Source organism: Rhipicephalus microplus, unplaced genomic scaffold, assembly GCF_043290135.1.
Source record: "Rhipicephalus microplus isolate Deutch F79 unplaced genomic scaffold, USDA_Rmic scaffold_18, whole genome shotgun sequence".
NCBI lineage: Eukaryota > Metazoa > Arthropoda > Arachnida > Ixodida > Ixodidae > Rhipicephalus > Rhipicephalus microplus.
This window is the reverse complement of record NW_027464591.1, coordinates 2754174-2772025: the sequence shown is the minus strand read 5'-3', so window position 1 is coordinate 2772025 and position 17852 is coordinate 2754174. Positions and strand designations below refer to the sequence as shown.

At 45.9% G+C, this 17852-nt stretch overlaps 1 protein-coding gene across 1 annotated transcript in view; it reads right to left on the bottom strand.

The window, feature by feature from the left end:
* The window catches only part of LOC142785088 (uncharacterized), a 60088-nt gene extending 44576 nt beyond the window's left edge, over positions 1 to 15512 (bottom strand). Inside the window, exons 1-2 of the mRNA XM_075883493.1 lie at positions 15382 to 15512; positions 9841 to 9975 (exon numbers count right to left, since the gene is read on the bottom strand). Of these exons, the coding sequence (XP_075739608.1) occupies positions 9841 to 9879 (39 nt within the window). The 5' untranslated portion in view covers positions 9880 to 9975; positions 15382 to 15512. The remainder of the gene's footprint in view (positions 1 to 9840; positions 9976 to 15381) is intronic.
* Positions 15513 to 17852: the final 2340 nt, after the last annotated feature.

Sequence of the window (17852 nt, the reverse complement as noted above, 5' to 3'; positions counted from 1 at the left end):
TCAAATATGTTCTTCATACAGTCATGTTACGCCATACCAAGTTTGGCATCGATACCATTATCGAAATGGCCAGGAGAGTTAAAGTCGTAGGCGGCTAGATAGATAGATAGATAGATAGATAGATAGATAGATAGATAGATAGATAGATAGAGAGATACATACGCTCAAACTCACCGAAGCTTGTTAAAAATGATTCGCATTTATTTGACAGATTTGCACAAGTGGTGCAAAGCCTGAAGGTCCAAGCAGACATTGAGCACTATTTTTTGTTGTTCAACAACGCACAGAAGGAATCTCTCAACGGCACCACCTTGGAGGTCAAAATGTTTGCAGGTCAAAGCGTAAGACTGGTTACATACTACGACGGGACGCAGGACTAACGGGTGCCGCTCTAAGGAGCTTAGCCCCTAAAATAAAAATAATTACAAACAAAGCAGAGCGCTTGGATCCTGCAGGATCCAAGCGCTTGGATCAGCGCTTGAAAGCGCTGATCCAAGCGCTTGAAACAAAGCAGAGCGCTTGGATCCTGCAGGATCCAGAGCGCTTGGATCCTGCAGGATCCAAGCGCTCTGCTTTGTTTGTAATTATTTTTATTTTAGGGGCTAAGCTCCTTAGAGCGGCACCCGTTAGTCCTGCGTCCCGTCGTAGTATGTAACCAGTCTTACGCTTTGACCTGCAAACATTTTGACCTCCAAGGTGGTGCCGTTGAGAGATTCCTTCTGTGCGTTGTTGAACAACAAAAAAATAGTGCTCAATGGACATGCCAATAGCTGATATTGGGGTATGAGAGATAGGAGCATTCGGCTTTTAGTTAACGTGCACGCTGCGATCCCCATTAGCAGCCATTGCATGTACATTGAGCACTATCTGAAGGGAAAGTGTTGCTACGTTATACCCGCTGGGTGTAAACACCTTAGTTTTAGAAAGGTTTAGCGAGCGTTGAGCCACAGTGCCATGAATACAATGAACTAGTATATACCATGAATGAACTCGAGGTAGTCAAAGGTGGGAAGTAGGTACGAAGTGCAAGCCGTAAGAAAGTAAAAGCCGAATTCTCCTGTCTTTCATCTCCCATGCAGCCATTGGCATGTACATTGAGCTCTATCTGCCAGGAAAAGGTTGCTACGTTATACTCGCTGGGCGTAACCTCCTTGGGTTTAGAAAGGCTTAGCAAGTGTTGGGCCGCGGTGCCATGAATACAGTGAACTAGTATATACCATGAACTCGAGGTGGCTAAAGGTGGTTAAAGACCCGAAGCGCAAGCTGTTAGAAAGTGTGCGTGTGCCACCTCTCGTTTAGTCCTTGGAATGTCCGCTGGATGGCGGTGTTTCTATATGGGGAATATATGATGAAAAGGTGCGAGATGGTGGTACTTAGAGTGTTGCATAGATGGACGAACGGACACACTGACAGATGCATGAATGAACGCATGAACGGGCGCAGGGGCGGATGCATGGACGAACGCAGGAACGGACGCATGCACGGACGGGCAGATGGACGCATGGACTGTCGCACAGACGGAAGGAAGCAAGAACGAATGAACGGAAGAATGCTTCGCCCCACTCTCCATCATTCACTCCGTGGATATGCTGCCAATTTATTTTTAAATGCGAAGCATTTATTAGCAAACTTCGGCGACTTTGAACGTATCTATCTATCTATCTATCTATCTATCTATCTATCTATCTATCTATCTATCTATCTATCTATCTATCTATCTATCTATCTATCTATCTATCTATCTATCTATCTATCTATCTATCTAGCCACCTTCAACATTTAGCTCTCCTGGCCGTTCGAATAAAGATATAGATACAAACTTGGTACGGGATAACATGACTGTATAAAGAACATATTCGACTGGTCATAACATGAAAATCATGACATGTATGCCATGAATGTCATGATTTACATTTCATGGTCATGCAGCTCTTGCGGTGGTTTCGTTCCCATGACATGTTGCAAAACTGGTAAGGTATGAAATGATTGCATGGCGAATACAAGCAACAGACCTTAGCATGACACGCATGTCATGAAAATCATGACATGCGTGTCAAGTAACATGACTACATGCCACGCCCATGATGCGCTCACGGCCGTTTCGCTAGCGTCACAGGTACCTAGTTTGGTAGTACGGTACTTGAATGTAAGACGAAGGTATGTGACTGGTGCAAACATGATAATCATGGGATGCCGTGTCATGTAACAACATGACTACTTTCCACGCTCACGATGCGCTGGCGGCCGCTCTGCGAGCTTCACTTATGCCGAATTTGTTACTACGAGACGTGAATGGATGACGAAAGTATGATACTGGTGCCAGCATGATAAACACGAGATGCGTATTATGTAACAATATGACTACATGCTACGCTCATGATACCCTGGTGGCCGTTTCGCTAGCTTCACATTGTTGCGACGCGCACCTCCGACGACGTTACGAAGGGCGCCTCGAAGTCTCACCGCTGCAACCACTGTTTCGAAGGACGGCGATGCCAACACGGTCCCGAAGGCGCCAATGCTTCGAACTCCGCCGGAAAGGTCACCTGCCGTTTGGTAGCGTAGGTTTCTCAGCTCGCGACTGCTTCTGCGCAAAGCTGATAGACGAGCGGACGACACGACGGTGAGTTTAAACAAGGTTTATGTACAGCATATATACAGAGGCGTTACAAATTCGGCACTGGGGCCGACAGAGACTCGAAGAGCCGAGCTCTCCTCTCTAACACATAAGTCTGCTCTAAAATGGGTCTCTTGTCAAAAGGGGTCCTCTCGACGCGCCGCAGGGCTTCTTTTATATGCCCCGGGTCCAACCCAAACGTCCAACCCGAAGCGCCGCTGGTCGCGAGGTCTGAATCCTCCAATAAGGTCGCCGCTGGGCCGCGTCCTTCTTTCTCCTCAAATATGGAGAGGCTGCGCTGCAGGTGGCTGCACCCAAGGACGAGTGACGTCGCAAGGCATTGCATCAGACCCGCCAGACAGGAAGGCGCCAGTTGTTTACTCGACGGGCTCGCTTGCGGAGATGACTCACTGCACGTGCACGCCAGAAAGGCGCCGTTGAGTTGTTGATCGCGTCAGGCGGGCGACGCGGGCTGGGCTTGACACAGATTGCCTTTTTCAGAGGCATGGACGTTCGCTGTGGAGTCGCAGGCATAATAGCACCCCCGCCGCCAGACAATGCGCCGAAAAGACGAGCTGCTTCTACGGGGCTCGGATGACAGGCGCGCTCGTTCGCCAGGTCCCTCCAGGTTCGCCTCCAGGGCCATGGTGAGAATGCAGCTCCAGACTCCGTTCCGGGAACACATCCCATTCTTGAGGACGGATCCCAGCTCCACTGGCTTGTCGACACAACTTGTTGACCAGCTTTGCTCGTCTCTTCTTACAATCTTTGGTTTCAGCACTTGTCGATGGTTCTGCATCTTGCCAAGAACGGTGCGACAACAGACAACACACGACACAAGCAAGTGCCCTTGGTCACCCGACAGAACACCAGACAAAGTATAGTTCAACATATACCTAGCTACGTGTCTTTTGGAATTTCGTTCCCTCTACATCAAGAGGCACATGTGGGATACAAGACTCTTAAAATGACAACTCAAATTTTTTTCCCACGTACAACAACGTAACGAATTAGAATACAACATAAAGTTGGCTCCTTGAGCTCACTCTGGACGAGAGCGCTCAGCTAAGGTCATGATGAGGTCAAAATTTTGCCCGGAATCGCCAGCGAGAAACTGAAAGGTTGAGAAGGTACTAGCTAGAACGCACTGCTCAATGCACCTGCATTAGCGTTAGGCTTTCCCCCTTTTTTTAGCGAACGTCAAAGTTGTGCAATTGGAGCATCATGCTCCACCTCAGTAACCGGCCATTTTTAGGCGACGATACCTATGCGGTACCAAGAGCGGCTCACACTTGCGACGTTGCACAGGGGAACAACGATACGGCTTGCTACGGATTGACTCCTCACCGCTTAGCTCGATATCGTGTTCGATCGCCGTCGTGTTTCCGGGGCGGTCCGAAAACACGCCTCCAAACTCGGAAACAATCCTTCTCAGATCCTCCTTCCGGACTTCACTTAACGCAGGCTCTAGGTTTATCTGCTCCCAGATTACTTTCGATCCCCCTTCGATTACCTCACAAGAACTAAAAATTTCTGCTTCCTCTTCCTCTGAAGCATTCAACAGCTGAATTACGACTGCTTGATGTTGAACGTTGGGTTTTATCCAGTTCTAAATTTTGTTCTGCTGCCTTCCTAATTTCTTTTCATAATTCGTATCGGGAAGCTTCGATATTACATTGGCAGGCCCTTCCCAATCAACCTCAAGCTTGTTCCTCCTGGACGGCTGCAGCAGCATTACTTGGCTTCCTCCTTCAAAAGCGCGCTTCTTCACCGATTTGTCGTTGTACTCTTTCGAGAACACTTGTGCAACTTTCATGTGGCTTTCCACTTGCGCTTTAATCGAGAGGTCCTCGCGCTGCTCTTGAATGGGCGTCTCTCGATCATCCCTCCACAGCTCGCTCCAACTTTCCGCTACAGGCGAGAGCGTTGCAACCCTCTCGCTCTGACTCAATGGCGTCATGTCGTCTCCCCCTACGCATACCGCGCCGGTCGCTTCGGCGACGGGCCGCTCGCGTGACTGCTCACATGACTCACGCGGAAAATTTCCTTTCTGGGGTTCCATCGACCCGCCGACAAGGTCACTTGAGAGTTCACCACATTGAACAAGATCAAGCTTCCGCGAAAGTTTTCGCGCTTGCGATCGCGTGAGGGCCACGTACGCTAAGTTGGGGAAGAACGATTTACCCTGCTCTTTGAGAAACTGCTCTGAGTTGTTGGAGAAAAGATAAGGAAAACGATCGTTTAGCGCGGCAGACACAGCCGCTTCAGTGCGAAGCTTACTGAACGGGCCTTCAATGACAACCGTAGCTATTGGTAGGCAAGCACTCTGCTCCTCGGCGACTTGCCTGATCCACGCGCGTTCTCCTGTAAAGTCATCCGGAGACACCAATGAAGGATGGACAACGTCCATGGTTGCCGCTGAGTCTCTAAGTGCTCGGCACGTCTTCTCATTCACCCTAATTTCTTGGAGATACGGCTCCAACAACCGCACGTTTTTTTCTGATTCTCGGATTGTTGCGAAAGCAAACTTTTCCTGACAGTTTATCGCGATGTGCCCTTCCTTTTTGCAGTTGTAGCAGATTAGCGGCTTCCGTGATTCAAACGCCCGTGTGGTATCAGTGCGTTGTTTAGGAACCTCACTCGATTTCTCCGTTCTGTTTGCCCTTCCCCTACACTGTCCTTCGTAAGAGACGGGTCCTTCTTGAAATTACGGTGCGGGTTTCCCTTGATCAGGTTTCTTCGAAAAGCCCTCTTTCCTTTCATCCTTTTCAACGCGCACTGCCCTGCTATGCAACTTTCGGCGAGTATAATACTCCTCAGATAACTCTGCTGCCTTGTTTAGCTGTACTTCACCAAGTCTGTCCTGCAGCCAAAGTTTGACATCCTCCTCGATGCAGCGGTAGAATTGCTCCAATGCAACGCATTCCACCACTTCATCGCGGTCGTCATAAACACCTTCGCCCTTGAGCCATTCAATTAAATCGGCTTTAAGACGAAACGCGAAGTCAACGTGTGACTCATTCCCCTTTTCAGCATACCGGGACCTTTGCCTGAAAGCCTCGGGTGACAACTTATAACGTCTCAAGAGCACTTCCTTAACCTCGTCATAGCTCTCAAACGATTCCCTCGACAAGCAAGTTATCGCGTCGGACACTTCGCCGGGAAGAAGAGCTAACCGGTTCTGCGCCCAAAAAGACCGCTCCAAAGCGTTTCGCTCACAGACGTGTTCAAACTTGACGAGATACTTCGCCATGTCCTCGCCTACTACGAACGGTGGCAGTTGGTCCCGAATTGCATAACCGCTGACCTGAACTGTTGGAGAAGCTACGCTAGGCGCCTGCGAACATTGTAGTATTGACAATTCTATTCGTTTCAACTCGAGGCGCTCCTGTCTCTCGGCTTCCTCGCGGCGTTCTCGCCTTTCAGCTTCTTCACGTTCGTGAGCTTCGCGCCTTTCAGCTTCTTGACGTTCGCGAGCTTCTCGCCTTTTAGCTTCTTCACGAACTTCTCGCCTTTCAGCTTCTTCGCGAGATTCTCGCCTTTCAGCCTCCTCGCGGCGTGCTTTGATATCCACCCAGGCCTCATCGACTTCCTCAGCCGACACGCCCTCATCCTTCATGACCTCAAGGATCGCTTGTTTCCGTTTCGCACGGCCCAAAGTAATGCCGAGTTCCTCACAAATTTCGATGAGTTCCTGCACTTTAAGGTTCTCCATCATTCACACTAGCCTCTTGCTGTTTGCCCTGTTAAGAATCTACTTGCCGTACCCACTATAAGCCTACTAGCAAGACGCGCAAGCAATTTTTCACACTCCCGTGTTTACCCCCTCCGCATTAACTTTGGTTTTAAAGCACTTCGACTTTGCTTGAAACGATCAAAGCTCACTTCAATGCTTCAAACAGCCCTTCTCTAAACTACTACAACCTGAGCTAGAGTAGTCTGGTGAACTGAGGGAAAAATATGAGGCACTCACCGCATAGATGTCGCTGACGCCGGCCGATCTCGCAGCTGCCAACCACTGTTGCGACGCGCACCTCCGACGACGTTACGAAGGGCGCCTCGAAATCTCACCGCTGCAACCACTGTTTCGAAGGACGGCGACGCTAACACGGTCCCGAAGGCGCCACTGCTTCGAACTCCGCCGGAAAGGTCACCTGCCGTTTGGTAGCGTAGGTTTCTCAGCTCGCGACTGCTTCTGCGCAAAGCTGATAGACGAGCGGACGAGACGATGGTGAGTTTTAACAAGGTTCATGTACAGCATATATACAGAGGCGTTATCGGCACTGGGGCCGACAGGGACTCGCAGAGCCGAGCTCTCCTCTCTAACACATAAGTCTGCTCTGAAATGGGTCTCTTGTCAAAAGGGGTCCTCTCGACGCGCCGCAGGGCTTCTTTTATATGCCCCGGGTCCAACCCAAACGTCCAACCCGAACCGCCGCTGGTCGCGAGGTCAGAATCCTCCAATGAGGTCGCCGCTTGGCCGCGTCCTTCTTTCTCCTCCAATCTGTAGAAGCTGCGCTGCAGGTGGCTGCACCCAAGGACGAGTGACGTCGCAAGGCATTGCGTCAGACCCGCCAGACAGGAAGGCGCCAGTTGTTTACTCGACGGGCTCGCTTGCGGAGATGACTCACTGCACGTGCACGCCAGAAAGGCGCCGTTGAGTTGTTGATCGCGTCAGGCGGGCGACGCGGGCTGGCCTTGACACAGATTGCCTTTTTCAGAGGCACGGACGTTCGCTGTCGACTCGCAGGCATAACAACATGTACCAAACTCGGTATTACGCGACGCGAACGGACGACATAGGTAAATGACACATCCAAACCTGATAATCACGGCATGCGTGTCTTGTAACAACATGGCTACATGCCACACTCATGATGCGATCGCGGCCGCTTCACTAGCTTCACATATGCCAAATTTGGTATTACATGACGTCAATGGATTACGAAGGTATCTGACTGGTGCAAACATGATAATCATGAGATGCGTGTCATGTGAGAACATGACTACATGCCACAGTCAAGGCGCCAATACATTTTGACGTGACGCGGTGCTTGTGCTCTCCGGCGTTCATTTCGTTTCATCACACCGGCGTTGCCACGCCAGGCGCCGGTCCTGCCATATACTCCCAGGCGCGCGCCGCGCTGCGTTGCTTTGACGCATGCACGTTTCAGCGCGTCCGGCGTCCCTCCGTCACGAAATGAAGGAGACACAGTGTTGTCTGGGTAACGCATCGGCACGAAATGCAGCATGTCGCATTTTGCGCTGGTTGCCGTCGGGCCGTGCCGACGGATGCTGGTCACGCCTGGCGTCAGACTATAGAGTGCGCGTTTTGCTAGCGCCTAGCCTGTTCGTGCGTCAACGTTGCGTCAGAGTATATTGGGCTCTTTATGATGCGCTCGCGGCCGTTTCGCTAGCTCCACACATACCAAATTCGGTGTTACGTGACGTAAATGGATGCGAAGTATATGACTGGTGCAAACATGATAATTGTGACACGCATGTCATGTATAAACATACATTCGCGGGCGTTCCGCTAGCGCTACATATCCAAAATTTGGTATCAAGGGACGCGAACAGATGACAAAGATAAACGACACATCCAAACATGATAATCATGACACGGAAGTCTTTTACGGCATCATTTACCTCCAATTCGTAACGTTGTGCTGATTTTAATGTGACATATTGACATTTCTCATTCGTGCTTCGTATATCATCGATTCCCACTGTACATGGGATCTGCCAATTTTTTTTCTGTTAATCTTTGTCTCAGTTGTCTATCTGTTGCATCTGTATCAGCTTTTCTTCGTTTAATATGTATATATGTGTGATATTGTTTAATAGAGCTTTCACTAGATAGCGCTGGTGTCAGTCCTTAACTGTATCACCATCTTAGTTAGCGCTCAAAGTTTTTTAAGACAGTATGGGTGCTTTTACTGGCATATGGCAGCGTCTTCTAAAAATTACACCATCTCCCACTAAAGGAAACCATAAGTGTCATGTGAAGCAGCCAATGTGTCGACTCAAGTCCCGCTCAATTCAGCCACCTTGTTCGATGTTAACGCGTCCTTGCAAGTGGAGCAGACCGTGAATTCACTTTAGTGTCTGTTGCCGTTCCTTGTCCCGAACACATGTTGGAGCACGCCGCCGGGAGCACGAGGGTACATCGCGCGTCTGCAGAATCTCGTTCTCTGACGCCATCACGTGATTGCTGAGTGAGTGTTAGAGAAGGCCACAGCTCATACGCAGCCATTTACACAGGCCGGACCACGCTAGTGCATGAGTGCGTTCTGAGTGCATGGGCCAGCTGTTGCGCGTGCGCAGTAGGGGTCGTTACGCACACCTGATTGATCTTCTCCATAAGCTGCTTCGCATCTAAGAAAGTAACAATGAAAGATAGCAAATTTCGCGCAAATAGGAAGAGAGGTAGCGATATTGCAGTACAACATTCCATCGCAGAATTGTACCCATATACATTCCGAATGTTTGCTCATATATAAAACGTAGAATGCCATAACCATTGTCATACCATAAGAATAATAATGACTACAGTCAAACCCGGATATATTTGGTTTGAAGAAAATAAACAGAGTTCTATGTATAAGACATCGAATATACACAAATATGTTATATAGTAAATATAAATTCGATAGAATTTTACAACTTGTTACACACTAATTCATTGTATGCGTGTTTGACGTACGCGGGCTCGAAGCATTGCCCCCCTCCCCCCGTTTCTAGCTTCACAATTTTCATCCATCAGAGCTGTTAGCAACCATCAGCGCAGATACCGTCACAATGTTCGGGAGGCTTCGCGATTTTCTGATAATATTTTAAAATGCGAATCGTCGAGCTTACTCGGAAGGTCTAGCAAGCGCTACCAGTGATAGCGCGCGAACCTTCGATGCCGCCAGTACCGTAAACGCAGACCCACCTCTCGGCAAATCAGTTTCATCGACAGCCAGCGATTTGTTCGCCGCCATCAGTGCACAGTGCGTATTGCTGCAACTCGAGTTTTCATCTCCCAAGTCAAGGTTCGTCCCAATGAAAAGTTTCGCCCGTAACACGCCAACGCTAGCCTTATTCAGCTTCCCGGCCACGTGACAGTATTGTCGCGAGTAGAGAGCTCATAATGAAGCTATAAATATTGAATCGGACAAGAACAACGAGTAAATACGGTTGTGGTCGAAAACCATGAAAGACATTTGGACGTTTCGTACCTTGCTCGAGTGGGTGACACTCGATAATTTCGGAGACATGACTGTCACCCCTCTCTTGTGCACGTGTGTCTCTGTCAAGCTTTGCGAACTTTTTTCCCGCGTAGCAGATGTTTTGTTTGCTTCGATTTCTGTTACCTGGCTCAAAAAGTGAAATACAAGAAGACCACAAATCACGCAATTGACAAGATATATACATCACTAACAGTATATGAAACGCTTAAGAACAAAACAAACAAACAACGACGGAGAGGCGTGCGAAGTGGAAAATTTTCGAATCCTATGAAAACTACTCCAGAGAAACAACAAAGAAATATAAATCAACGATCATTTTGTCCAGTGCATGAAGCGGCCAGGTTCCCCTCAAGTTGCCGAGTGCAGCATTTTAGCCTGGTCCTTCTTCGCAACTTTGCTGCAAACAAACTCAATTCAATTCAATATTCGCATTTTAAAAGCAAGATGAACGGTAAATCCGCAGTTCACCCTATGCATATAATAAAGAGTTGTCTTGGCGGTTATTGCGTAAAAATAATATCTGATGGCGTTTAAAGGCGAACTGCGACGATTTTTCGACCATGTCAAGGTGATGGCGTTATGTTCCTGAGACACTCTTGTCATGAGCCCAATGGCTGAAATTTTCGAGAAATTTGAAAATAATTTTATTAAGCAAGAAAGTGCAATACCGAAACTGAAACCAAACCAGGCGACCTGTCTGCTTATGACGTACTATTTGGTAAGAATCGGAGTCCCACCGGCGCGGAGTATGAAAACTGTGAAAGCCAGACTAGCGAAGCGCCGGCCGAAGAGCACAGAGGAAGGAAACAAGCTTTCCTGTGCTATACCCGTGCCAAACACCACCGCCGTTGCTTCGTGGCCGCACAATAAACGCTGTAGTGGCCAAAGTAGCGATGCTATGGGATTCGGCTGCGTCACTTCCGTTGACAGGCCAAACATGACGTCACAAAGACAGTGTTGCCAATAATTCTGGCAAGTGAGGTGATCCTTTCGAGGCGATCTTTAAAATTCATTTGCGAACAATCGGTGCATCTCTCAAAAGTGTAATTTGGCACAAATGACGGAAGTGCGCAAAGAAACGTACCCAGAGAATTTTATTGAAATCCATTAACCTCGAAAAATCGCCGGAGTTGGCCTTTAACGTCGTAAAACCACTATAACATTAAGATAGACGCTGCAGTGTAAGGCTCCGAAAATTTCGTCTACCTGGCGTACTTCAACGTGCACCTAAATATAAGTACGTGATCCTCAAGAACTTACGTCTCTATCGAAAATGTAGCCGCTGCAGTCGGGATTCGATCACGCGACCTACCGACCAGCAGTCGAGCTCCATAACTATACTAGACCACCGTGGCGTGTGCTTAGTTATTTCTTAATGACCTGCTCTGCTTTATCGTATACGGACATAGCTATGAACCGCTCAGAGCCCGCTAAACCCGTTGGTAATGTCAAAAATTCATCAGTTTGACCACTGACGAATCCAGAAATGAAATAACAAGAAAGCATTTCTACACAAAGCAGTGTGTCGCATGGGTCTTCCAGTGCCGTTAAAAATTCACGTCCTAATAGCAAATGTGCAGGAAAGAAAAATGCAAACACAAAGTACCCTGTTAAACACGTCATTAAAAGAAATCAGTAAATGAAGAAAACAACGTGTCACTAGGTTTATTACGGTGTTCACTGAAAGAGAAAACTGTTATGCAGCAAATCCGAACAAATCAACCTAACTGATGTTCTCGCGACCATTACCAAAAAAGTTCTATGGGGGATATTCGAGAAAACAGCAATATATAATTTTTAATTTTGCTGATAAAAACGTCTAGCTTTCCGACACACTTGTTTTGATTTAAGATTACACTCTAATTAAGTATACTAATTGATTTCACTACCCCAGTTGCATGGTAACTTACAATATACCATTTGCGCTACACCGATTGAGCTATCGCAGAGCGGTTGGGCCTCAACTGAGCGGACCAGTACGTATGATAATACATAAGCTGCTGACGTATATTGTGCTGTTACCTGCCATTTTCGTGCGCCTGGTTAGATACCTAACAAAAAAGGGGTGAAAAATGTTTTTTGGTTCTTTCTGTGTGGGGAAAAGGAGAATATTATCAACCCGACGTCATATCTCCTAACAAGACTTCGTCATTATCTACACTCTTTAACGAATTTAGTAAAAAAGTAGCAACTGCAAGCAAAATAGGTAGTAAATTCAGTGCTTACAAGTTTCCTGGTTTTTTCGACCATAACTAACCTTTGCAACCTGTTTACTACCCACGTTTAAAAACAGTTACTAGGTGCAACCATTAGTAACGTTTTGCTACCTGTTAACACCTGCTTTAGTACACAGTTCGTTAGTCAGTACGCAGTAACAGCAAGGAAATACGTAGTAACTGCAGCCGTTACCAACTTTTTTTGTACCGTTACAACCGCATTGCTACCTAGTCGTTCACTATGTAATCTGATATTGTATGTAATTTTTACTCGGTTAAATTATGAGTGGAATCGTCTCTACATATCTAAAAGGAGAAAAATGACATCAATTATATTCATGAATTAAGAAAGAAAAGATTTCTTTTTAGTCGCGCAAATGAGATATGTAAGCATCACTCTGCTATTGTCAAAATGGAGAAGTACAACTTAATCGACAAAAAATTTAAACAAGTGCTACACGCGTTTCAGTAGGCAAATACAACAAACTTGACAAGCAGATCGAACTTAACCAGGGGGTCAAAATTATTCTAGAGTTCCTCACTGTGACGTATCTCATAATAATATCGTAGTTTCGGCACATAATGCTCCGGAAACGATTGTTACCTTTAAACTTTCAATGTACTAGCATGATGAACCGTTAAAATGCATACAACGTGACTGAGTATGGTACCTTGTTTTGGCTATCGTACGCAATGCTTGCTTGTAGCAGCTTTACAATAAATAGATATGTCAGATAATTTTTAAAGACGACTTATTACGTGTGCCTGAAGGCGTAGTACAACACGTTAATTCAGGTAGTAGAGTTTAATGCTCCAAGTTCGCATTTTTTTCATATGTCATTCTGAAATAAAAGTACTCCCCTGTACCAGACATGCATCTTCTGAGTAGGGCCTATAGATACTCCGCAAGTCGCTTAGTTCGGTTGCGATGTGAACTGGTTAAGTGTGTGTATTCTTCGCGTTCATGACAATATGCAACATTACCCAAAGTTTCATTGTAATGAGACATTACCTTGATCAGTATTATTAAAAATATTGTGGCAGGTGAACACGCAGTTTTGGTTGCTACTTTTTTCTCAAATCTTTATACGTTGCTACGCATGGTTAATAATGACCAGGGAAGTAACAGTTAAATACTGTTAGTAACGGCAGAGGTAGTAACCGTTACCACCCTCACTGTTAATAACTGGACTTACTATCAGGGTTGTAACATATGTGACAGACCATTACTACCCCAAGGTTAGCAAGTACTCTACTAAATATTTAAAGAGTACACTATGTCTGTTTCCGTAGTCAACGATAATATGTGAACTAATAACCGGTTCCTTGATGACCTCCGTCCTCGGTACTTGACTTCTGGATGAAAATCCACCAATTGCACAAAGTTATCAATGCATGTGAATTTGGTATTTAGTATTTTCATTCGAATTTGTTCAGTGGCACTTATACCACTCGAATACATATCTCATTGACAACACCGAGTTATTCTTTCGTCAATGGTATAATGCAGGAGTCGCCCAATTGTGGCTTACCCATGCAAACTGCCTCTTGGGGCCACATGGGGCCTACGAGGTAGTTTTACGCGGCAGTTTTATGCGGCACCCAGCATTACGCCAAACCGCTTTCCTCTTCCCAAGTCACTTTCTATCCAAAGGCAGAGGTGAGAGTTATGACTTAAAATAATATTTTTGCTCGTAACCTGTTCGTTAGGAGCTTTGTAATAGGCACACTGGAAACAAACATAATATCTAATGGAGTGCTCGTCGGCGCTCGTGACTAGAGTAACTTAGAGTTACCTTATACAGTTACTCAACTCATGACTAGGGTCGACTCGCTTTCTGGATTTTGTGCCGACCGGTTGTGCCCACGCGATTTCTGACGACAGCGTAGGTCTGGCTGACCAGCTCGCCTACGCCATCTCCTGCCGCCGACAAGAGCTCTCGCTGAGTGGTGCCCCGTCCTCGGACTCCTGCGACCATGTCCATCTTTCCTATCTCCTCTTTACTTCCGTCGTTTGCTGTCCCTGCGCCTCGCTCTCTCCTTCGTCTCTCTATCTATTAACCTTTTAATCCCTCCTTACCCCTATCCCTCGTGAGCTACTGTTGAGGTGTCGCACTCTGATGCAGACAGTTACGGGGCTCACACTTCTCTTCTTTTCTCTTTAAGAATCGCATAATATATAATCGAGTCTTTAACTTCATTGTCAATTGGTCAAATTTTTTTCTTCACCTGCGAGCGAGATCCCCCCTTAAATTTCCCGTGTTGCCCACCATTCTGTCGCCTCCACGCAACTTAGACCTCCTCCTGAGAAGGGTTCCCTACACCCGACCTAACGTGCTGTGTTTGCTCAGTCTTGTAGCGCAAAACGTCGCACAGGCTGTTCCGTAAGGCCAACCGTTTTACGCTCTCTGCGGAGAGTGCTTTCGTCGGAACTCATCTTTCATGCTAATTGATGAATAAGTCTGTGCCTTGTGGACGTTCAAAGGATAGCAAACAATCCTAAAGAAAAACATAGAACACGAACTATCGAAATGTTTCTAGAAAACCAGCAACAACCACAAGAACGCGTGCGCTGCCAGTCTAAATAATCGAGAAACGCAGTTTGACTGCATGAAGTGAGTGAATATTGAACCTTTATGACGATCATGACAGCTGATCGTGTCTTGCTGGGTGGTGCGGCGAATATTTATAATATCGGGCCTTACGTCCCAAAACCATGATATTGTCATGAGAGTTGCCGTAGTAGAAAGCTCCGGAAATTCCGGCCATCTGGTGTTCTTTAACGTGCATTCACATCGCACAGTACACGGGGCTCTACTACTTCACCTCCATTGAAGTGCGACCGATGCAGCTGGAACCGAACCCGCGAACGGCGGGTCAACAGCTAAGCACCTTAACCACTGCTCCACCACAGCAGACGCGCGATGTATGGAATCGTAAGGGTAACGTTTTCAAAGCGATTTGGAACTTTTTTTTTCACTGAAGGACCACCACCGCTCACATTCTGTTCAATGTCAGGATAGTCTGAAATTCGCTGTAGTGAATTATACCATAGCACAAGATACTTTAGTGAGTAAGGTACTCCGTTTCTCGCTATAAGTACGAGCAAAAGCAAGGCAGAAGTAAACTTTTACAGACTCTCAATACAAGCATGTTCTCGTGACATTGCTGTTGTCCTGCTAACGTTTTGCGAAATTGAAATTATTAACGCTAAAGTTAGTCCAATTATACACTCAGTGCCACCGATCGTGCATGCGATCGCAACAAGAGGCAACGCAGTGGGCTAAGATGCGCAATTTGTGAAACTTCTCACCGTGCTACTAGCATCGCTGATATTTGCCGATTCAGGCGTTGCTGGTACACCGTCGACTGTTCTCGTAGGAGGAGCGTTCGAGAAATCTGTCGTCGTTTGTGTCTCGTCCGTTTCGGTTTCTTCACTAACCGTAGTCTGTGAGGAGAGAAATTACATGGCTGATCAGTACCTTAAATCTTTTTTTTTTCGCGAATAGGCTTTAGTTGGTGTGAAGGCTCGAGAAACACAAAGCTGGTGGTGTATGAATGCTACGCCAAAACTATTACTCTTCGTGACATGCATCCACACCCCCCTGTGTGAGTTGGCAAGACAAAAATAATAAGCCTGTGCGCATGCGCACACAATGATTACATTAAAGACTCTGAGGTCTCACTATTTTTGATCACGTGCAACTATGCTGTAATTTGCAAAGTCAAAGTTTTACTTTAATTACATTTGCAGCTATTATATAGAAATTCCATGAATATTCGGGTAGCTATTATTGCTAGTGTATTGATGCCTCCGAACTCTGAAATGGTTTGAACTCTCGAGTGGTTTCTAGTGGGTTTACCCAAAAAAGGACGCCGCTCGCACTGTGAGTCCGTGCTTGGCCGTGACTGTCGCTATATAGCGTATGATCGCTGGGTGCAGACTAATAAAGGCATTAACACTAGGAATACTTTACTTCAATTCTTGTAAAGGCAACTCTGGGTATAATAATAATAATAATAATAATAATAATAATAATAATAATAATAATAATAATAATAATAATAATAATAATAATAATAATAATAATAATAATAATAATAATAATAATAATAATAATAATATTAATAATAATAATAATAATAATAATAATCTCCATCGGTAGTGTCAGAATAGAAAGAAACAAAATACGAGATGGCTCGGCTGTATTTCTTCTTGTTCCTGTTACAACTAAATTTGATATTCATAACATGACCGAAAAAAATGCGTACTTGAATGTAAAAGAGCCCCGTGGCTAGGACGCCGCGTATCATGAATTTTTAGCACTTTTGTTTTAAATAATTGAGAATAGACAGCCAACGTTCACAGAACGACGGTTGTTGTCACGGGACTTTGATATTGAGGCTCCCTCTCCTGTCTGTTGAGTTTTTTTTTCTTTAAAGAACAGATAGTCAGAAGACAAAGTGCTGTTTTGAAAGCACTAATTGCGCTAGAGATCTCCAAAAGGCGACCATCAAAACACGCCTACCGATTCTTCAGAGTCTGACGCGCTGCTCGCTTCAGGAGAATTGTCACTGCTGTCATGTCGACGAGAGTCTGCCCCTAGGTATAGAAAACATTTTGGTAAGAACATCATTTTTTTTAATTTTTCGATTCCCTTGCGCACCCAGCAGTGCTCAATGCTCACCCGTATGCACTCATAAAGCGGAAAACTTGCTTTGTCTCCGAATAACGCCTAATAGTCATAGACGTATACGAATCATGAAAATCATACAAAACACCTTGTCTACTGTAATTTCTTAAACACTAGTGCTACCAGGCTTCAAATTTTCTGAATTCTATCTGGTAACTTTTCTCAATAAACAATTTATTACAATTCAGTAACGTGCCCAATATCGTGTGCCCACTTTTGTCGGCCAACTTAATGCAAACCGTGACCAATAATTCACATCGCAGCAAGCATGTGCCTCTGATATCACCTTCAGGAGCGAATCAGGATGCGCTGTCTGGAAATGCGTCAAATTCTCATGATGTGATTCCAACAAAATCATTCTCATATTCCCAAAAAAAAAAATTGAAGGAATGTCTTGTTTTTAGCTCGAAAGTGTTTTATCGCGTGGTCTACCACGGCTCTGCCGATGTACTTCCGTCACGCAAGTGACGTTAAAAATTGAACAAGAAATGGTAAAGAAAATACCAGAATGCAAGCTATTGTCCCTCGAAAACTAAGCAGGAACCTCTTGATTGCCAGCGCGTGGCGCTAACTACTACACCAGAAGCGGTGCGTTATCGGGATGCTAATAGCAATACATTTATACACCATACACCGCTAGGCAGCTTCGAAACTTGAGCGCGTTTTTGTCATGAGGGGCGAGATGGCGCAACGTTCTCGCGTTGGGCGAACTCTAATCATCTGCACGAAGCGTGGTCTCCCCTCGTAATTAGGGAGAAGACGCCCGGGGGTATACGGAAAAAAGATATGGTGAGGACAGTGACGACATAAGACTTTTTTGGTTTTTGAAAATTTTGGGTTCAAGAATTTTTCAACACACAGTACACTGATGACGTCCCCAGAGTTATCATTGAATTTATCGTACTTTACAGAAAAAATATTCAATTTTGGGTAATATCGGGGCACTATAATGTTTGAGTACCATTAGTAAGGTCCTTTAGCCCGGAAGTTTTCTTCCTGAAAGATTTGGTCCTCTTAGCCCGGTAGTCCGCGAATAGACATTGACCCAACGGTTTTGGGCTGTCCCTTACCTGCCAGCCGACGGGATACG